Source organism: Zonotrichia leucophrys, chromosome 1A (assembly GCF_028769735.1).
Source record: "Zonotrichia leucophrys gambelii isolate GWCS_2022_RI chromosome 1A, RI_Zleu_2.0, whole genome shotgun sequence".
Taxonomy (NCBI): domain Eukaryota; kingdom Metazoa; phylum Chordata; class Aves; order Passeriformes; family Passerellidae; genus Zonotrichia; species Zonotrichia leucophrys.
In genome coordinates, this window is record NC_088170.1 from 4,668,746 (window position 1) to 4,687,403 (window position 18,658).

At 43.6% G+C, this 18,658-nt stretch overlaps 1 protein-coding gene across 4 annotated transcripts in view; it reads right to left on the reverse strand.

Moving 5' to 3' along the window:
• Positions 1-18,658, reverse strand: part of CACNA1C (calcium voltage-gated channel subunit alpha1 C) — a 409,423-nt gene that overhangs the window by 40,093 nt on the left and 350,672 nt on the right. For 2 of the 4 annotated variants that reach the window (XM_064735904.1, XM_064735893.1), the window contains exon 30: positions 13,275-13,358. In XM_064735904.1, the coding sequence (XP_064591974.1) occupies positions 13,275-13,358 (84 nt within the window). Of the gene's footprint in view, positions 1-13,274; positions 13,359-14,024; positions 14,109-18,658 lie in introns of all 4 variants that reach the window. The other 2 variants (XM_064735921.1, XM_064735912.1) reach the window with 2 other exon arrangements.

The window sequence follows — 18,658 nt, forward strand, 5'->3', positions numbered from 1 at the left end:
AAAGCTCTGAGGGTGTTCCAGTGCAATATAAAATGCTGATAGGCAGCTCTGCAGAGGAGACTGAGCTCTCCTGCAGCAGGGAGTTAAAATTTCATTTGTTGCAAGGAGGGCAATTGGGGAAAATGCAACATCTGCAATGGGGTTTGCCATTACATTTCTGCCTGCATTAACTCATGGGGGCCAAGAGACACCAAGAGTCAGCTCATCCAAATGCAATATATGTGCATTTATACTTCACTGATTCCACATGATCTCAGACCTCAGGGGAAGCATTAGCATATCCCTGTGCAACAAAAGCCTGTTTTGAATACAGTTAATAAGGGCAAGGTAACTTCTTGAGCAAATGAGTCCTGCAGCTATCAGTTTTTTCCCCTTCATTTCCTATGGATTCTAAGATTTTGAAATTCTGGAGCTTGCTTTACTAATTAGCTTCTAATATGCAAATCATACAAATTTGAATAGCTTATAAATTAATTATATATATATATCCAAAAATTGTCAGACAGAAGTCTTATGGCTCCAAGTGCTTAAGGTAAATATAAAGAAAGTCAATTGCTTTTATTTGGTTATGCAGATTACCCTAGATTGACAATTAGAGGACAAGTAATGAAAGGGCTGCTTTTTCCTACAGCTAAAAGCTCTATTTTTTCCCCATGACTTTCAGAAAAGTAGAACAATTGGTAAAGTATATATATGCAAATTATTCTTAATTTTCAGGATATTTTAATAATCCTTCTCATTAGCTTGGGAAATCAAGTCTTAGGGTAATCAAGCCTGGGTGGCTCCTGAGAAAGCAGCAGATACTAACCACTACCAGAGATGTAATGCTCATCTTCAGGTACAGCCACTGGTCTGACTCAGAGAGGCAGGTGCAGCTGGCCTGTGCTTCATCATTTGAGTTCTGTGGGACAGGCAGCCAGAAGAAGCCCTAGAACATCTGGATGAGAAGGTGCTAAAGATGAATTGAACCATGAAAATAAATGTTCAAAGGCTATATGTGTGCAGGGCTCTTTGTTTTACAGGTGGAGAGACTCTGAGGATCTTCTGTTTGAGTAAGAGAAGAGAGGTTTTGCTGATTTGAATGCCTCTGCCAGCAGCCATGTGTGATGAACTTTTTTTCATTAAACTTGGCTTTTCATCTGACCAGTTCTTGATTCACAGGGCAATAGCTCCCAAAGGAGATGATCAGTGTGTCCCAGCCCAGAGCAGCCTGAGGGGATGACCTTGGGAGCAGAACAGGCCACTGAGCAAGGAGGAGACAGAGCAAGATGAGTTCAGCTTTCCAGCTTTCCTCACTTCTATTTCCATCCATGCCAACCGTGTCCTCATTTCTGTTCCCGAGCAGTCCAATGTGCTTCACTGCATTTCCTGAGGCAAAGTTAACATGGCTTTTAAACATCAAACTCAGCAGTGTATTTATCACTGTGCTGGAAAAGGCAGTCTTCTTTTCCTCCACTTCTTTAGAGAGATTTATGTTCTGAATTATATTGTTCATTGCTCTCTTCCGTTTTTTTTTTTTTTTCCCATTGTCTGGGAGGGAAGAGGGAGAGAAACCTGTGGGACAGGTTTTCCAAAAGGAGCATGGCCTGTACCTGGTTTTCATTCCAAGTAACAGATCTTTTCAAATCCAGGTTGTCCCATCCCAAACACCCAAATAAATCCATCATCTTGACTTCTTATCTGCAGCAGTGTTGTGAAAGCACAGCTGCTGTGGAGGGCTGCAAACTGGGAGATGTTCTCTGACACACTTGGCCTGCTCAGGTTCTGGTCTACTAAGACCATGACACCAATTTTGTTGTCAAAATAAAACAGAAGAAAAAGACTGTTCAAAACATCCATGACAGTCCAAATGACTTTGTTGTGCACTGTGTAAGAACTGATTTTTCCATTTCTTGTGGCATCCTACAGCCTGCCTTGGAAATGAGAATGGCAACAGAGCTTTTCTCTGAGATGAACTTTTCTCTGAGATGAACTCAGCTTTTCTTCCCGAGCCACTTTGTGTCCAACACCTTGCAATGCTCCATTTGTGCTGAGAGGGTGAGTGGCATCTACAGGCTTCTTCTTCCCTGTAGACTGGTGATTTATGAGGATTTTGGTGATTGATGAGGAATTAAACAAACTCCCAGAGGCATGTCCTTCTGCTGCCATGGCTGTTTGTCTTCTCTGCACTGGATGTTTGAGCACATCTGCAGATATTTGTTAATTATTTCTGAATTAGCTGATGGCATTTCATGGTGTGGGAAAAGGACAAGGAAGAAGGAAAAATGAAGAACAGAGTGAAACTTGGTGCTCTTGGTGCATTGGTGTTTCTGGGGTTTATCTGGTCAGCCTCAGGCTGAAAGGAGGAGGGAGACCTTCGGAATTTGTAGGGTTCCAGGAGCACATGAGTCCAGAAGGAAACCTCAGAAACTTCTTTGTGGTACTGCACAAGTCCTGATTACACTGGGGGTGCCAAGGTTGGAAGGAGCCCTGTGGTCCGCAGCAAAATCCCCACTCCTCAGTACAACTCTGGGGGCTGCTGGAGCCAGGGAGACACTGGGGCAGGTTTTCCTGGGGAGGGAGGCAGGTAGGCACCAGCTGACAGATTCCACATGCAGTGTTGCCAGGACCCATCCTTTGGGAAGCCCAGAGGCTCTGGGAAAGTGTGAAGATGGATGAGCCATCTTGTGCTTTGATGAAGGTGCTTAAAGGAACTGCACATGCAGATGGAAGCAAGAGAAAACCCAATCCACCTCGGTTTCAAAGCAATAGGTCTATGGGTTGCAAGAGGCTCTGGATGACTGTAGGTGAACTATCAGCCCCTGTCAGTTTTGTATAATTAATTTTTGCTCAAGGGAGGATATCCAGGGATACCAGCAGCCCAAACAGAGAGATTGTTATGGACCATTTTCACCTGAGATTTGCAGCAGCTAGTGTTTAATTCCCAGTCTGTGTCTTTTCATTGCCATTTAAATTAGAAAGTTATTTAATGTTGCAGCAGAATATTTCCTAGGAAAAAAAAACAGCCTACAGACTCATTGGATTTCTGTATGATATTATGGGATACAATGAAGTCTGTATGTGTCATTCTGGGATTTGAAATGCCAATCACAGGCATTATCAGAAAACATTAGAAGTGGTCATATGGAGACTGGGAATAGATCTTACAAAGCTACTTAGCAACATTTTCTTGTACTACACATCTTTCCAAGAATAATTATTGATTTGATGAATTCTTTGGTAAAAAAACCAAACAAGGATAGGGACTGTTTAGATGATATGTAATGCTCATTCTGTGTGATTTACTGTGTTCAAGTATGGTTAAACAGTTGAATCTCAAATTCCCTGTCTCTAAACATCAATTTATTTTGATGTTTTTCTATTAACAAGTGTTTCTTTACAGCTGAGGCCTCTTTGCCCTCATGTCTGTTCATCTTATATAATGATGTCTGGCTTTGGATGAAGGAGATTTTCTCCCAGCCCCTCAGACAAGGCCCAGCAGGCAGCACTGCTGGCTGGTGTCTCAGAGCTTCAAAGTGGAGCAGGACAGAACAACTGGGGTGCCACCAGCTGGGATGTCCCATTACTCTGCAACAGCAATTAGAGCCAAGTCACATTCTTTGGCCATCAATCAGCTGACCATGAACTGATTCCAGTCCCCGCAGCTTGGTCATCTGGCTGCAGCAGGGAATAGGTCCCATTTAGCAGATTCCCAGGGAGATACATGAAGCAGAAGTGGTTTTGTTGGCATCTTGTGCCAGACAGTCTCCTTAAAGAATAGATCAGGGAATGAAGGTAAGAGCACAGCCATTTACAAACCAGATGTCTATGAAGAAATAATAAAAGAACCACCCCTCTTGTGTTTGCCTGGCTGGTGCATGAGAATGTAGAGGAAGCAAAGCAAGAGCTAAATGAGAGTGCTATATTGACTATATTGGAAAGGGTAGAATTAATTTATATGTGTTTACCTTTGATTACATATCTGGGTGAGCAGCAAAGCCCCCACAACTGGATGTGCATTTGATGGGAGGTCTGTACATTTGGGTTTGCAGACTGGTACCATCACCATGCTGAAAGGCTGCCCAGTGCCTCACACAAAAGGGGAGCAGCTCTTCCCCTGGACTGATGGGATCTGGCTGAGGACAGAGAGGAAAATCTAATGCTAGATAAGATAGAGGGGGACTTCCTACTGCCTTGCTGCAAATGTCTGCTGCCCAAGAGTTCAGCAAAATTGGGACAAAATCACTGGGGAAAAGAAGATGGGGGAGAAGAGCAAGTTAAAGAGGAAAACAAGTAAAAAATGCTTGTGCGTGTTTATCTTCTTCCATCACCTCCACTGCTTTCATTGCAACTGGCAGTGCAGCCTGGGATGAGTTAGAATTTCTCGAAATATGTACAAGATGGTGCACGCAGTGAGGTCTTGTAGCACCAATTCTAAAAGCTCTTGTGATTTGCATGAAGAGCAGGAGCTTTTGCAGCACAACTGAGTGAGTGAAATGCAGGGGTTTGTGCCCTCTCTGTTACTGCAGCCCGTGTATGGAGAACAGTGACACTGGAAAATTCCTTGGGCATTCTCAGCAAGGTAGGTCTGAGAAAAAATAAAATTAAATGCCAGAAACATCTTTCACTGCTTCAGGGAATTGCCTAAGATGGCAGAACCAGCTGGATTTGAACTCACCCAAGCACCTTTTTGACCATCTAACTTAGGGTTCTTAGAGATCGTTAATTAACATTAATATATTTAGAGATGATCTAAGGAATCAAGAGGCAAGAAAAAAGTCAAGAGATTTTCCTGTGGATTCATATAAAGATACAATCTCTATCAGAGTTCAGGGAAAGTTAAAAGAAACTTCTGCTAGGCAAAAGGAATGATTTATCCTGGCTAGCAAGCCAACGGAAAAAAATAATCAGCTTGGGGTAGCTCTTTTTAATTTGAGTGTTTTAACTAGCTTTGTGGAAAAACACATTGGAATTAAGAGGAAAATGAAATATAACTGTAATATATCACAGATGTTGATGCCAGAATATTGTAGTGGGTTTTTTCTTCAAAGTACTGTGATAGAAAAATGACAAGTAAAATTAAATACTGGTCAGAAAACCTGCACATAGGCTTTTAAAAGAGCTCTTTGTCCTGAAATGTAGATGTCATATACTTATTTTTACTATTGAACCAACACAGGGCAAGGTCTGTGGTTCTTTGTGTTCCAACTATTAGCTTTTACAATTATTATAGCAATAATTTGCAGTCCAATAAGAAAAGAGGACTTCTGCTCTAAAGACCTTAAAACCCAGCAAGGTTTTGAGTATGTGCAAGCCTGCTCTAATTAAAAGCACAATTCACTCCTTAGGGCAGCCAGTGAGATGCTGTGGGCCACCATTTAAACCATTTTCACTCAGAAGGACTCCAGACAGGTTTATGCATCAGATCTTACAGTCATAGGGCTGTCTAACTTTCTTTTTGCTGCTTTCACATTTAGCTTCTAAAAATTTGTTCTCCTGGATTCTTTATCTTTGGTTTCTCCTATTTTAATTAATGAAAATGTGTGTGGTTAAATTTTTCCAGTAAGGCAAATTTATTTTTATGCTACTCTTAAGTCTTCCCTGCATTAAAATACATTCTGATTTTTCCATGGGCCTGGAATAATGTCAGAAGCCAAGTATAACAATTTTGTGGAAATCACAATATTGAGGTACATCCTTAAAATTGGGTGGTATGAAGAGTCTTTCAAAGTGGGAACTACCTGCCTTCTTCTTATGGAGCTAGCACTGCTAGCAACAGCTCAAACACTCAGGTAAACTGAAGAAGGAGTAATTTGCATTTACTATCCCCTTCTTTTGCAGAAAATACATACTTATTTCTGATTGTCCATATTTCATATAGATTTCCATTCAGAAAAAGTTGTGCAGTTACCAAAATCACCTCTTTTAAAGAGCAAATCACATTATGAACTCTGGAAATGCACTCAAAATACCAACATTTTAAAGAAAAGAGATTAAAATAAAAAAAAGAGGCCCCATTATTATGACAAGTATATACATAAATAAATAAAAAATAACCCTGTTCAAACATGGTTGTGGTTAGATAGTCATACCATACTTCTTTCTCACCAATACAGGGTGAAAAACATGCACTAAAATTGTTGATTAAGTATGGGAAGTGATCAAATTCAAATTGATCTAAGCCTAATCTGTGGAAGAGTCCAGGGCAGCTCTCCTGATGTTCTTCAAACGCAAAACGCAAAATAAAGCACTTGCCACTGCTACAGCTCACAACCATGCTTCAACATGGTTTCCTACAGCTGGGGCCACTGTGGTGTGTTACCTGAATTATTCCAGTGATAAAAACACCACCAGATTAAAACAAAAAAGAGAGAGAAAAAAGGCAAACTCAATCCACCCTCCCCCCCCATCAATTTTAGCAGCAGTTTTTCCCAAAAGAAAACAAGTCATATACACATACATATACACGCACACAGGGAGAGCTCAGGACTGCGGACACTTCTGGGATGGCGGCAGTAAGGGAGTGACAACACAGGATGGCAAAAGAAGCCACTGTGCTTCTCCAGCCCTTTGCTACATAATTTGGAGGCCTCTGCTACCCAGATGGCATTTGAGAGGGGGAGAAAGGAGAGTGAGGGGAGATGTTTTCTGCCTCTTTCAGAAGGTTTGGTTAAACGAGCTTGCGAGTTGTGGGAACCGCAAAGATTTGGTGGCGGCAGCCGACGGCCAAAATCTGAGCAGCAAAGGGCGTGGAAGCGGAGAGAACCAGACAGGCAGAGAAAGACAGACAGACAGACAGCACAGCGACAGAGATGAATGGCAGTCCCAAGTGAGGTGCAGGCTGGGTGCAAGTCGTCCTTCCCGCGATCCTTGCTCCCTTGGAGGGAGGGGTGTGTGCCCACGAGGGCGGCAGGGCCGCGCTGCAGTCCTGGCGCAGGCGGCGCCGCCTGGACGAGGACTGCAGGGCCTCAGCCCTGGTTCTCTGCCTTCAGACACATTGGTTGGGAGTGAAAATGAACTCAGGGGGTTTAGTGTGGCTGGAGAAGGGGAGAGGAAAGTGAGGGAGAGAAGGAAGAGAGGCAGGGTGTGGGTTAAAAGGGAGGAGTGCAGGAGAGGGTGAAAGGGAGATTTAGGTACAGGCTTTCAGATATTCTAAAGAATGGGAGCAGGAGCTCGTGGCAAATAATATGAAGCCTCTTGACACCAAAAGCAAGATGATTGTAAAAAAAGGCCTCATGCGCCTGGTTTAAACATCAGAAATAAAATAGGCTAAATGAGAAATCACTGCACAAGTCTCCAAGTCTTGGGAGCTCAATGCTTTGGTATTTCTCTGGCCTTGCTGCACCAGTACTCAGGATTAAGTCAAGCTGCAACGCTCTGCTGACTTCTTAACAGAATTTGGAAAACTTTCCAGAAGTGCAAGGTATAAAGTACTCAGCTCTCCTGAACACCTGAAGGACAAACATCAAACCATTACCCATAAGGCTGGGGCAAAACAGACCGGACCAACATTTTTAGGGAAGTAATATACCAAGGTGGGGTTTGTGTTTTCTTAACCTTCTTCACAGGGGGGCTACTTCCTGAGGCACCCAAGTCCTTTGTCTCCCAGATGTCCACACACAACACTGCACTGCCCTCCTGTCATCTCTCCCATTAAAACCCCACCATTTCCATCTCAAACCACTTGCAATGTTCACTCTTAGGGAAATGTGTGCTGCTGCAACAGGAGTGCATTTTATGCACAGAAATATTCCATTATTTCACAAAAACCCTCAAGTCACCAGTTCCCTCTCCCTGACAGTTCTCATCTTGTAACCACGCTCACCCCCTGGCTCATCACATCTGCTGCATGGCCTTGTGTGGGTACCTGTGGTGGGTAACTCCTCCTCCCCTGAGCCTCCTGCAGGGTTCACAGACACACTCAGACACTGTGCAGCTGTGGCACTGAATGAGCAGGCAGGGTGGCCACCACTCCAGATGGTTTTCTCAGTCATCCTCATGCACCCCAAGCACAGCTGACAAACACAGAGGCACCTGCACATGCAGACGTGCTCAGAGGCACCAGCAGAAGCCCTCAGAGGCAGGCCCACAGATAGGCACAAACCCTCCCTCCCTGACAGCCTTTCCAGACAGACAGATGGAATCAAACACTCAACACCCCCTCTGTCACTGTGCTGCTCTGGAGACACAGGTGCTCCCACCTGGACGTGCCCCTGGAGCTCTCACAGGCCATGAGCAACCCCCAGAGGCTCCTCCAGCTCCGTGGGCACTGATAGGAGCCTTGCTTTGGTGGCAAATGAGGACTGAGCCATGCAGTCCCTTTGGTCTGACACTGGCAGGGGGAAGGGTGAAGGAAAAAGGACCCTGTGGACCAAGGCAAAGTCAGCTTTCCTCTCTGACCAAGAGAAGGAGGTCACATGAACACCTTTCCCAGTGACTCAGGGTCTGTGTTTCTTTCATTACTTTGGGCACTGTGGCACAGCAGAAATGGAACTTGATTTTTCCATTTGATACAGAGCAACAAACAATAATGAGAAACTTTCTTAGCCTGGAGGAGGAAGGGACAGCAGGCTGTTAGTCACCTTTACAGCACTCAACTCCAGGCTGTGTCTGCTGACGTGGAAAGGAAGGAAGTGCTGCTCTGTGCTTGGAGCTACTTCTGGGATGATACAGTCCCGACCTGCTGGGTTTTGTTCAACTCCTATCAGATTTATTTCCAATTATAATAGAGAGTAATAATTTTTACCACCTCAACATTTTCTTCTAAAGGGGTTTTGCAAACTCAAAAAACAATACTTTTTTAACATAAGGAATAATAGCAGTCTCCACTGTTGGGAAGACTGAGGTACAGGGATCTAATAAAAGTCCAAGGAATATAATCCACAGGCCCTACATCCCAGGCCTCATACATTATACCATTTTTCATCTTACTCCTCAAAACCCATTCTTTGTCTTGGTGACAGCTGACAACATGGTAGAGGTGGTCTCTGCCTTGGAAGTTCTTTTTTTTAACAAAAGATTTAAAAGTAATTTCCTCCCTCTTTAGTTACTTAAGAAGTGGCATAAGAGTGCCCCAAAAATGAATATTTTAAAAAAATTTTTGGGGAAAAGATTTTAAAAAGATCCTAATTTTGTGGCTAGAAAGTTAGTTGTACAGCAGTCACTGAGAGGAAAGCTCTGAAAATGCAGCTTCAGAGTGATGCAATTTAAAGGTGAATGTGGGAGAAACTGCGCCACCCTGAAGTTTTTAAACCCACCAGATTTTGACCTTCTTTGTGCCCTCTGCACTTCCTCAGTTGTGTCAGATGCCTCTGGGTGTCTGTGGAGCTCCTTGGGGGGGCTTGGGAGATATTCCCAGGATGCAGGAAGCAAGATGGACTTATTGCTTGACATGATTGAGCTTTTTGCTTGACATAACCCCCACCATGGAGGTGTTTTATGTGAAGGCTCCCTGAAGGACTCAGAAATGCTCAGGGTGGGGCCTACCCTGCAACCCCATGGCTTCCCACTCTTTTGGAATGCACAGCCATGCTAATGAAGTGCTGAGCTGGGCATGCAGGTGCACACTCACCCACGGGCATGCAGGGGAGCATTCCTGCATTCAGGGAACTCCCAGGCACACTCATCCATTACCAACTCTCACAGTGAGACAGTCACACGGGCTCAGTTACACACACAGCAACCCCTGAATCCACCAACACCAAATACATGTGAAATTCTTGTGCTTGCATTCACACTCCTTTTCCCCCCACACATGGATTTATGTCTGGACATTCTCCTGTGGGGATTTGTAGCCCATACAGGCATCCAAACACGCTTAGGGACATGGAGCACCAGTAATGGAGTGCACACACAAACACCCACCCATGCACACTCACATATATCCTAAGGAAGGTTTTGGTCTGGGAAATTCCTTTTTCAAGAAACAAAAACATATGTCAAAATAAAAAATGAAAGACAAACCAGAACATGGGGAACTGCACAAACAAGAGCAAGCACATAACTACACACACACTGTGGAGGCTGTCAGTCAGTCAGGGCTCTCCTCACAACTACAGCTCTGTGCCTGTTGGCTTTGCTTCCCCTGAGTGCAAACGTGTGCTGAACCTCACACATTTCAGGCTTATGCCAAAGACTGCAGGTCAAACTGACCTGTGCCAGGAGTGTCCATCTTCCCTTCTAACTGACCACAATGAGAACTGACCCTTCATTCCAAGAGCAGCACCTTCCAAGATCCACAAGCACTTTTCATCTTCTAAGGAGTTCAGCAGAAATATTTTACCTGCACCTGACCAATCTAAACATCTCCTATCAGTGGAGCTGGTTGGCATTTTAGGGTTTATGGTTTCTGTCCTTTTCAGACCCCAGGTCTCTTGGAACAAGACAAGACAGTGTACAGAAACACAGGGCAGGGCTTGCTCAAGCCCACAGACAGCAAGGAAGCAACGAGCCCCCGAGGAGAGGGGAGAAGTGTGTCTGATAAACTGCCCCACACTGCTTGGCAAGATGACAACTGGCCGTCCAAGATGGGCTGCTACTTCCAAAGCCCATTTTCTACAGCTGTAACATATCAAGTGCTGCTAGCAGGGAGGGAATCTGACAGGACAAACCAACATACAAAACATTCTCTTATTCAATAAGGGTTATAAGTGCAAAGGGATTTCAGAACATTTCAGAACAAACTCAATCCACAGCTGCCGCTTATTTATCAGCGCATCAAAAGGTTGTGCAAGTTTTTAGTAACAAACATTAGAAACTAGTAGCAAAGGAGTTGCCTAGATAAAAAAGAGAAGATTTAAACATGCCAGGTAACAAAAAGATGTGTGCAGAGATCTGTAAAACTGTATAGAAGGAAAGGATTCTTTAGAGGAAACAGAGGGACCATCACACAATGCTCTTCACAGCCCTTACTAAAAGAGTCAGGGCCAACCCTGCTGCCTCCTCACCTGAGACAGCTGCAGGTTGTTTGGACAGAGGCATGCCCTCATTTTTTGTAGGCTTCTGTAACTGAAAGCTGGATTCTGGGCCTTGCCTGACATGAACTTGAATTGAGACAGAGCCTTGTGGCTGGCAATTAAGCACAGCAGCACGGACAGCCCTGGAGACTGAAGATCACAACAAGCATCAGCAGCATGTCTGTCTCAGCAAGATGCTGAGGATGAATGTGATTTATACTGCTTAAATTTGATGTCTGGTAGCCAGGTGTCTAGACAAACCTAACAAAGCTAGACACTCACCAGTCACCAGTGGGCACCTCCAAATAGCAATTTATTTCCCTGTCACAGATGTGTCCAGGGCGCCTGGGAGGGGAGCATCCCTCACCACTAACAGCAAGAGGTCACCTGGCTGTGACTCTCTTCCTCTCAGACAATGGCAGCTAATGAGGAGATGAATCTGAATTTCTTCAAAAGGACCCGTTGGATTTTCCTGCAGTCTAGGATTTCTGACTATTTATTTACCAAAACAAAAGGATTTCCTTCCTTTCTGCTTAGAAGATTTTTGTATGGATTCAAATACATCAGTCAGGGAAGTCTTATTGATGTTTAATATGATTCATTTCCAGTTAACTGTGCTTATTCCCTACAGTGCCATACACAGTTCTCCCTCTAAGGATGAGAATTGAACTTTTCCACAATCTGAAGGCTATTGCCAGGTTCCCTACTTAGTTTGCTTGTGACAAGTATGGCAGAGAAAAGGTTTTAATCTCACTTTTAAAAATTAACAACTTCAGCCTCATTGTAATATCCCTCTACAAAGTCAGACTAATACTGATATCTACCTAGTAAAAGGGTAACCAAAATTGTTTACAACATTCTGTGGGAAATGTTGTAAGCAACTTCTTGTGTCCAGAAATCAGGACATTTAAGAGATGCAAAATAAAATTTCCTTTCTAGTTAAAAACTATTTTCCATTCTTTCACAAGACAAGGAAAATAAACTAGTTAAAAAAAATTATTCATTCAAAATCAAAATGTTACAGCTTGAATAAATATTCTTGTTTTGGAATTATAGAATAAAAGGAAAAAAGTTGAAAAGAAATTAGGCTAGAACTAAGATATGAAAATATTTTGTTTGGAAAGTTCCAAGTGAGGCACTTTTATTTTTCAAAATGCTGCCTGATTATTTTTCTCTAAACACAGCAATGAGTGAAAACTATGCTGTCACTTCTCTGCTTGCAATTGGTTGCCTTTACAGCACACAATTCCAAGATGGAATGTTTATTCAAGAGCCACATAATTTTGAAAATTCACGAGTGATTTGCTGTTCTTTAAGATATTTACAGCAATTTTCTTTCAATTTTTCTATTTTCCTAGCCTTTATAAGCTGCATTTTTCAGTGTAATTTTGTCCATGCTCATAACTCCATCACAGCCTCTCTTTTGGAAATCTGTGTGTTTCCTGCCTGTCCTTTGTCTATTTATCCTATAATTCTATATCCATCTACCTCCAAAAAAGAGATATAGGAAAAGGATTGCCTGGTGTGATTTATTTCCTGCACACCAGATGCTCATTTCAGTCTCCGTGGCTCACCCAGTCCTTCACCTGTCTGCTGATATGGGCATGAGTGGGGCCAATCAGTGCCAATTGGGCTGGTGCAATTTGAGAGATGGAGCAAATCGGGTTGCAAACAAAAAAAAAAGGGTTGGAACTCTGGCGCTTTGTTTTCCTTTAGGATTTCTGCTTTATTTTTATGTCATCTACCTTTGTTTGTTATTATATTCACATTTGAAACAGAACATTAGGAGCAGATTCCTCTAAACAGAGACAATTTGGTCTTTATTTCTTTTGGAGGAAGCCTGATGAGGAGGCACAGGGAGGATTCCTGTTTTGGTTCCCTCAGTTCCACCTCGAAAGAACTGACCTTTATCTCTCTGTGGGGTGGAGAGTACTGAGCTGCCATGGGAAGCACAGCATAACACTGGGCAGACCAAAGTCCTGTTCGAGCAGCTTCCCATGGCACAAAGAGCTTTTCCACTTACACTCCACGTTTCCCATCACTTTTCCTGCTATACAGTTTAATTCATGCCAGGCGGATTATGGAGGGAAGAAAATGATGCAACAGTCAAAAAGTCCTTTAAGTCGTTCCAAAAAAAAAAAATTAAAACAAAAGAAAACCAAACCAAATAAAATGCAAAAAAAAAAAAAGAAAGAAAATGAAAGAAAAAAGAGCTTTGAAACTAAAAAAAAAAAATCTGAAAAAAAAAAAAAGAAAGGAGGAAGAGGGAAAAAAATAAAAGAACCCGGGAAAGACGAATGTTAGAGCAGGCACGATCATGGACAGACGCCAGCTACTTACGTTCACCTCGGTGATTGCTATATCAACAATGCTACCCACAACAATCAAGGCGTCAAATGTATTCCATGCATCACAGAAATAGTGCTGCATGTGGCAGAGAAGCCAAGGAGAGAGAGAGAGAGAAAGAGGAAAGAAGGAGAGGAAGAAAGAATGAGAGAAAGAGAGAGGAAAGAAGGAGGAGGAAGAAAGAATGAGAGAGAGAGAGGAGGGAGAGAAAGAGGGAAAGGGAGAAAAGAGGGGAAAAAAAGTAAAAAAGTAAAAAAAATAAAATGAAAATAAAAACGAAACAAAAGCATGAAAGAGGGAGAGAAGAGGAAAAAAATAAGAAAAGAAAGAGGTTATGTGGGCATATTAAATAGTCTCTTACCACTCTACAGTATTGGTTGCTCAAACCTCTGTAACGTTTCACATGATGGAGGGTATCAACAAAAGCCTGGTTAGTCAGAAAGTTACACTCAAGCATGTCTACCTTTTGGAGGGAAAAAAAGCACACACACCCCAAACTCTGTGCGCTTTCACCAGTCACAGCCTTGGGGCCAGCTATGACAAGTGAAAAAGAAGGAGGCATTTCCCCCCCTCCTTTTTTTTTCCCTGGGAGAAGGAGAAGGACGACGGCAAGTTCAATAAAAGCATGACTAGAGGGAAAAAAACCAGAAAACAAAAAGAGAGAGAAAAAAAGAGAGAAAGAGAGAAGGAACAGCAGAGGAGGAGGAGGTGGTGGTATCCTGGGGAGGGTAGAGTAATACTCACATTAGTTTCACTGAGAATGACGTCTATAATGCTGCCAATTACGATGAGGAAGTCAAAAACATTCCAAGGATCACTAAAGTAACCCTACATAAGGAAGGGGCAGGCAGGATGGGGATTAAAAAGGAATGTTAGACAGACAAAAACAGTTCAAAATTACCATTAGAATTTCTGCCCTGACACCTCAAGGGGTTTTCCTCTTAAGTCTACTTGCTGTGTCTCAAGCTGTAGCCTAGGCCTGGGTTTCCTGCCTCGTGTGAGCAGCCCCTCTCCAGCTCACGGGATTCCAGAGAAGCCACCCCTCCCCTCCAGCTCTGAGACAGGGGATGAAGGGAAGTCACACAGATCATTTTGAGCATAGCTGCTGGCAGGAATGGGGCTTGCAGGACCAGTTCCTCCAGACACCTCCATTCCTGGCAATGCAGCACCATTCCCATTTGACTTAGTGGGGAGAGTACAGGAATAGTGTAAAATGGTTTCTTCAAAAAACGGCTCCCCACTGTCAATATGAATCCCCCAGTCCATGTTCCAGCTCTGTGCTCTGTGCTGGCACAGGGAATAGCTGGCTGCTGTGCCATGGAGGAGAGGGCACAGTCAGGCTGGGGCTGTGCTATCTAAACCTCACCTCTGTCTTTACCCAGCCCCAGTCAGTATTATTCCAGTCATTACAGTTTCTTTCAGTAATGCTCTAGGTCCTGTCTCAATGATACAGAGCAGCAATGGTATCTCTGTCACTCTGAAAGCACGCCTGCACCACAGAATGGAGCTGTGAATGTAGCCTGGCTTGTCCCAGCAGCAAGGGGAAGAACAGGAGCAAAGTTGTCTTTAGCATTGCTCAGAGTCAGACGTGCTGCTCACTCCTGCTAAGGACAGTGCCACAGCAGCACCGTCACCTTGGCTGTCCAGGACAAATGATGGCTGGTCACATCAGGGGCTGCCCCAAACATCTCACTGTCCTAAGCAGAGCTCAGGAAATGCTAATCAGCACTGCTTACTGCCTTATCCTGCATAGTTTTTTGGTGGATAGGCTGCAAGGACACAGGACCCTTTTGGAGAAGGTTCTCTTCAGCCTAGGAGAGGAACCTCTACGTAAACTTCCTCTACAAGTTAATGTCACAAGCAAAGAAAATTCATCATGGCTCACTGAGCACCTGTGCCAATCTCCTGCCCTTGTTCTGCAGCCTTCAAAGGAGGCAAACATACAAAATCCTCCATGCTCCTTTCATGTGCTTGGTTTAGTGAGCATGGGCTAACCTGACCTCCCTGGTTCCCAGCTGCAGCTTGTCTCCTGTGAGACTGAACCCGAGCTGCACTGTGATTGCTATTCTTAGTCCAAGAGTCAGGTCATGGGTAAAGTGTGAGCCTGTGTTCCCAGGCAGCGTTGCAGAAAGCAAAAAGGAGAAAAGAAAAAAAAATAATTAAAGACAAGAAAGAAAAAAAAAAATTATCCCAGTACTGGCACTGTACAAAGTCAGGCTTGGGAACCTCAGATTACTGTGGGTTCAACCATCACGAGGAGCAGGCACTGGCAAAAAGTGTCTTTCTATCTGCTGAAACACTGCCTCCATGAGACTTTGAGACTCACATTTATGAACAACATTACTCTTAAGGCAGGAAAAAAAAAAGAAAATACGAAGCAGAAAAAGCCACTGCCCAGCTGGTTCCACGCCAGAGCCAGTGAAGGGAGCTGGTAGAGGGACTTTAAAATCTTCTCCTCAAAACCAGAATAAAACACCTTCATTCTGCAGCCTGAAATAGGCAACTCCCTTAGCAGACCTACACTCAAAGGGGCAACCATCCCATGGCTACACATTACTACACAATTAGCTACAACAGGGAGGAAGCAAACAGGAGCAAAAGCAAATTCAGAGAATATTATTATTCAGCGTCCAGCCTAGAAATACACAACAAATATTAGAATGGATTCAGCGGTGATGTCCAGCATCATTAACAACCAGATGGACCTGGAATAAAACTGTAATTAGACTTCACCAAGAGGAAGGGGAGGGAGAGAACAGCAGATTAAATTGTAGAGGCAAACGCATTTTGAATAAATAAAGGATAGACACAGCTCATACAGAGTTACACAGAGTGCCTTTGCAGCCGGATGCGACCTTGGCAGACAGTGCACTTGCAGGATCAAAGCAGAGTAGAAGACAACAGACCCAATCCTCCTGCCCCTGTCCATGGGCATAGTCCTGCAGAAGGCAATGGCACTGCCCACATGCCAAATGAATACGAGTGTTCAACAGCATGGTTCTCTTCTATTTCCTCTCAAATTGCACAGTTTAGGAATTAGTAAGAATTTCAGCAGGAATCGAAATCACTTCCAAAAAACTCAAGAGTTTGATTTTGGGCAGCTGCAAGGGTAAAGATCCAAAATGTGTTGTTTAGATGATGACTTTTAATGATTTTCAAATCTCTAGTGACAGACATTTGGTATTTTTACTATGATTGGCATCACACTGCAAAGAATGTTTTTGGTGTAAACAAATTTACAATTTCTTTTTTCTGAGCAGCTTCTTACATAGAGCCCAATAATCATTGCTCTGGTAAAACAGCATTTGCTGTTGATATGTAACCCAGGTGACAAAGTAGCATCAAACCCTGTCCTCAGATGACCACCAAAGCCACTCAGTGATTTATTGCTCCCAGTAGGAGTAATACAACCTCACTGGAAACAATGACACTGCACTGACAGAGCTGGCACATCTCAGGAGGGATTGAGGCCTGGAAAGGAAAGGTCCCTTTTTCATTGCCATCAAAAATAGCAGCTTTGGACCTCTGAGACATCACAGTGTATCTGAAGCCACTCTGCTGACTTCAACAGTGTTGCTCCAAATTTACACTGCAAGTTCTTTCTCCTGGGATGCTCTACTGAGTCTCAGCAGCAAGATCCTTGCTTGAAAGTCATGGCTGGTCTGCTCTGGGATCCCAGGAAGAGCATTATCCCAGTCCGTTATTGTGTGGCTGTAAGGTGACCACAGAGAGCTCTTCTCTTCCTCCTGTGTCTCTCACATGAGTGATAGAGAGGAACCATGGGTATGAATGAAGTTTTACTCAACCCCACAACCAAAATGCCAGTGTTGGATTAATGAAACACATGGGTTTTAAAACCTTCCTTTCCTCCTCACCTGCTCCCTCTGTGTTTCAAACAGAAGGGTGAAAAACAGGAAGATGTTCACAGGAAGAGAGCTCAAGGAAACAGAGAGCACAGACGCTTCATTGGGGTGCAAGGTGATGGAATCCTCCCCTGAAAAGCCACCCACCCTCCCTGGAGACATTTACCTACAGATGGCCCCTGGGACTTTGCTTTGGATCACACCTCATTGCCTGGTCACCAGTTATGAGTGTGCAATGAGAGTGAGCTACACCCCTCCAGGACTTGCCTCTTGTGACCTCAAAGCACCTCTTCAAGCCACATTCCCCACTGGAGTGTACCAGGGTGGCTCATGAAAGATGAACTGAATGAGGGAGGAGCTTTCACTCTAATAAAGAGGTTGTATTTCCAAAATATTTTTTCCCACCAGAAAGTTCTGCATACTTTACCCAAGAGGGTGGAGGTCTGACTGGAAATGAATTGATGGCACTGTTTGTTTTTGCAGTACAGGAATTTAGAGTGTAATACCATATTTTACCCATAAAGGGAGAGGCTTGACCCTGATTTAGCTATTATTGCATGCCACATAATGGCATCCTCAGGGGTTTACTGGGGAATGGCAGTCACCCTCTCTTGTGGGATGACTTTGGAGATCCATCCAAGCTTTTGGGGAGAAAAGAGGACAGAGAGAGACCAGGAGGATTGGATTGAGTATTCAGGAAGCATGAAATAGCCCCACCAGTAGAGCACATTTTTTTCCCATTTTTTTCCCCCCCAAAGGTAGCAAATGATAGTGTATCACCACATGATCAATAAATTCATGAAAGGCTGAGCATAAATATGCAGTAGCTGACTGGAATGGAATCTCATTTGTGTGAGAGGAGCAGACATTTCAAAATGAGCATGCCAATTATTTTTAGGTTTCCTAGTTGCTGAGATTAGCTGTTAAAGAAACTAGGTTTTATTTAGGTCCTAATGGAGGCATTGACATCTCTGGACACCATTTCTTCTACTTTTTCTGAATAAGAGATCCTAAATAGGACATCTAAGAAGCCTCAATTATAACAAGAGGGAAAATTGCCCAAGGGGGTCTATCTGAAGCTCAGAGTCACCTGGAGCCCATGACAAGAATATGTGACAGCTGGAGTGCTGTGTATCCCCACTGAAGCATGGAAGTCCTCAGGGAAAGGGTGCTGAGTTGGGGTACTGGCTGGGTTTTTGAGCATCAAGCTCTGTGGGACCTGTAGGGTCACTTTGTGTTAGTTTATGTGCAGTTTTTATCTGCTTAGTCACAGGTTTTCATTTCTGCCTCTTCTGAGGTGGCTTGCAAAATTTAACAAACCATTCTGAGAAAAAAGTCTCTAAAGATGAAGAGCACAGCAGTGTCAAGGCTGTTCACTAGGTGGGATCTGAATGTAGGTGGGATGGTCCCCAGTGGAAGGTGATGCTGCAGAAGGACAAAAGGGAAGGACATGCACGCATGTTTGTATTTATGAATACAGGAATGAAGCATCAAGGAGGAGAAACTGAGACACAG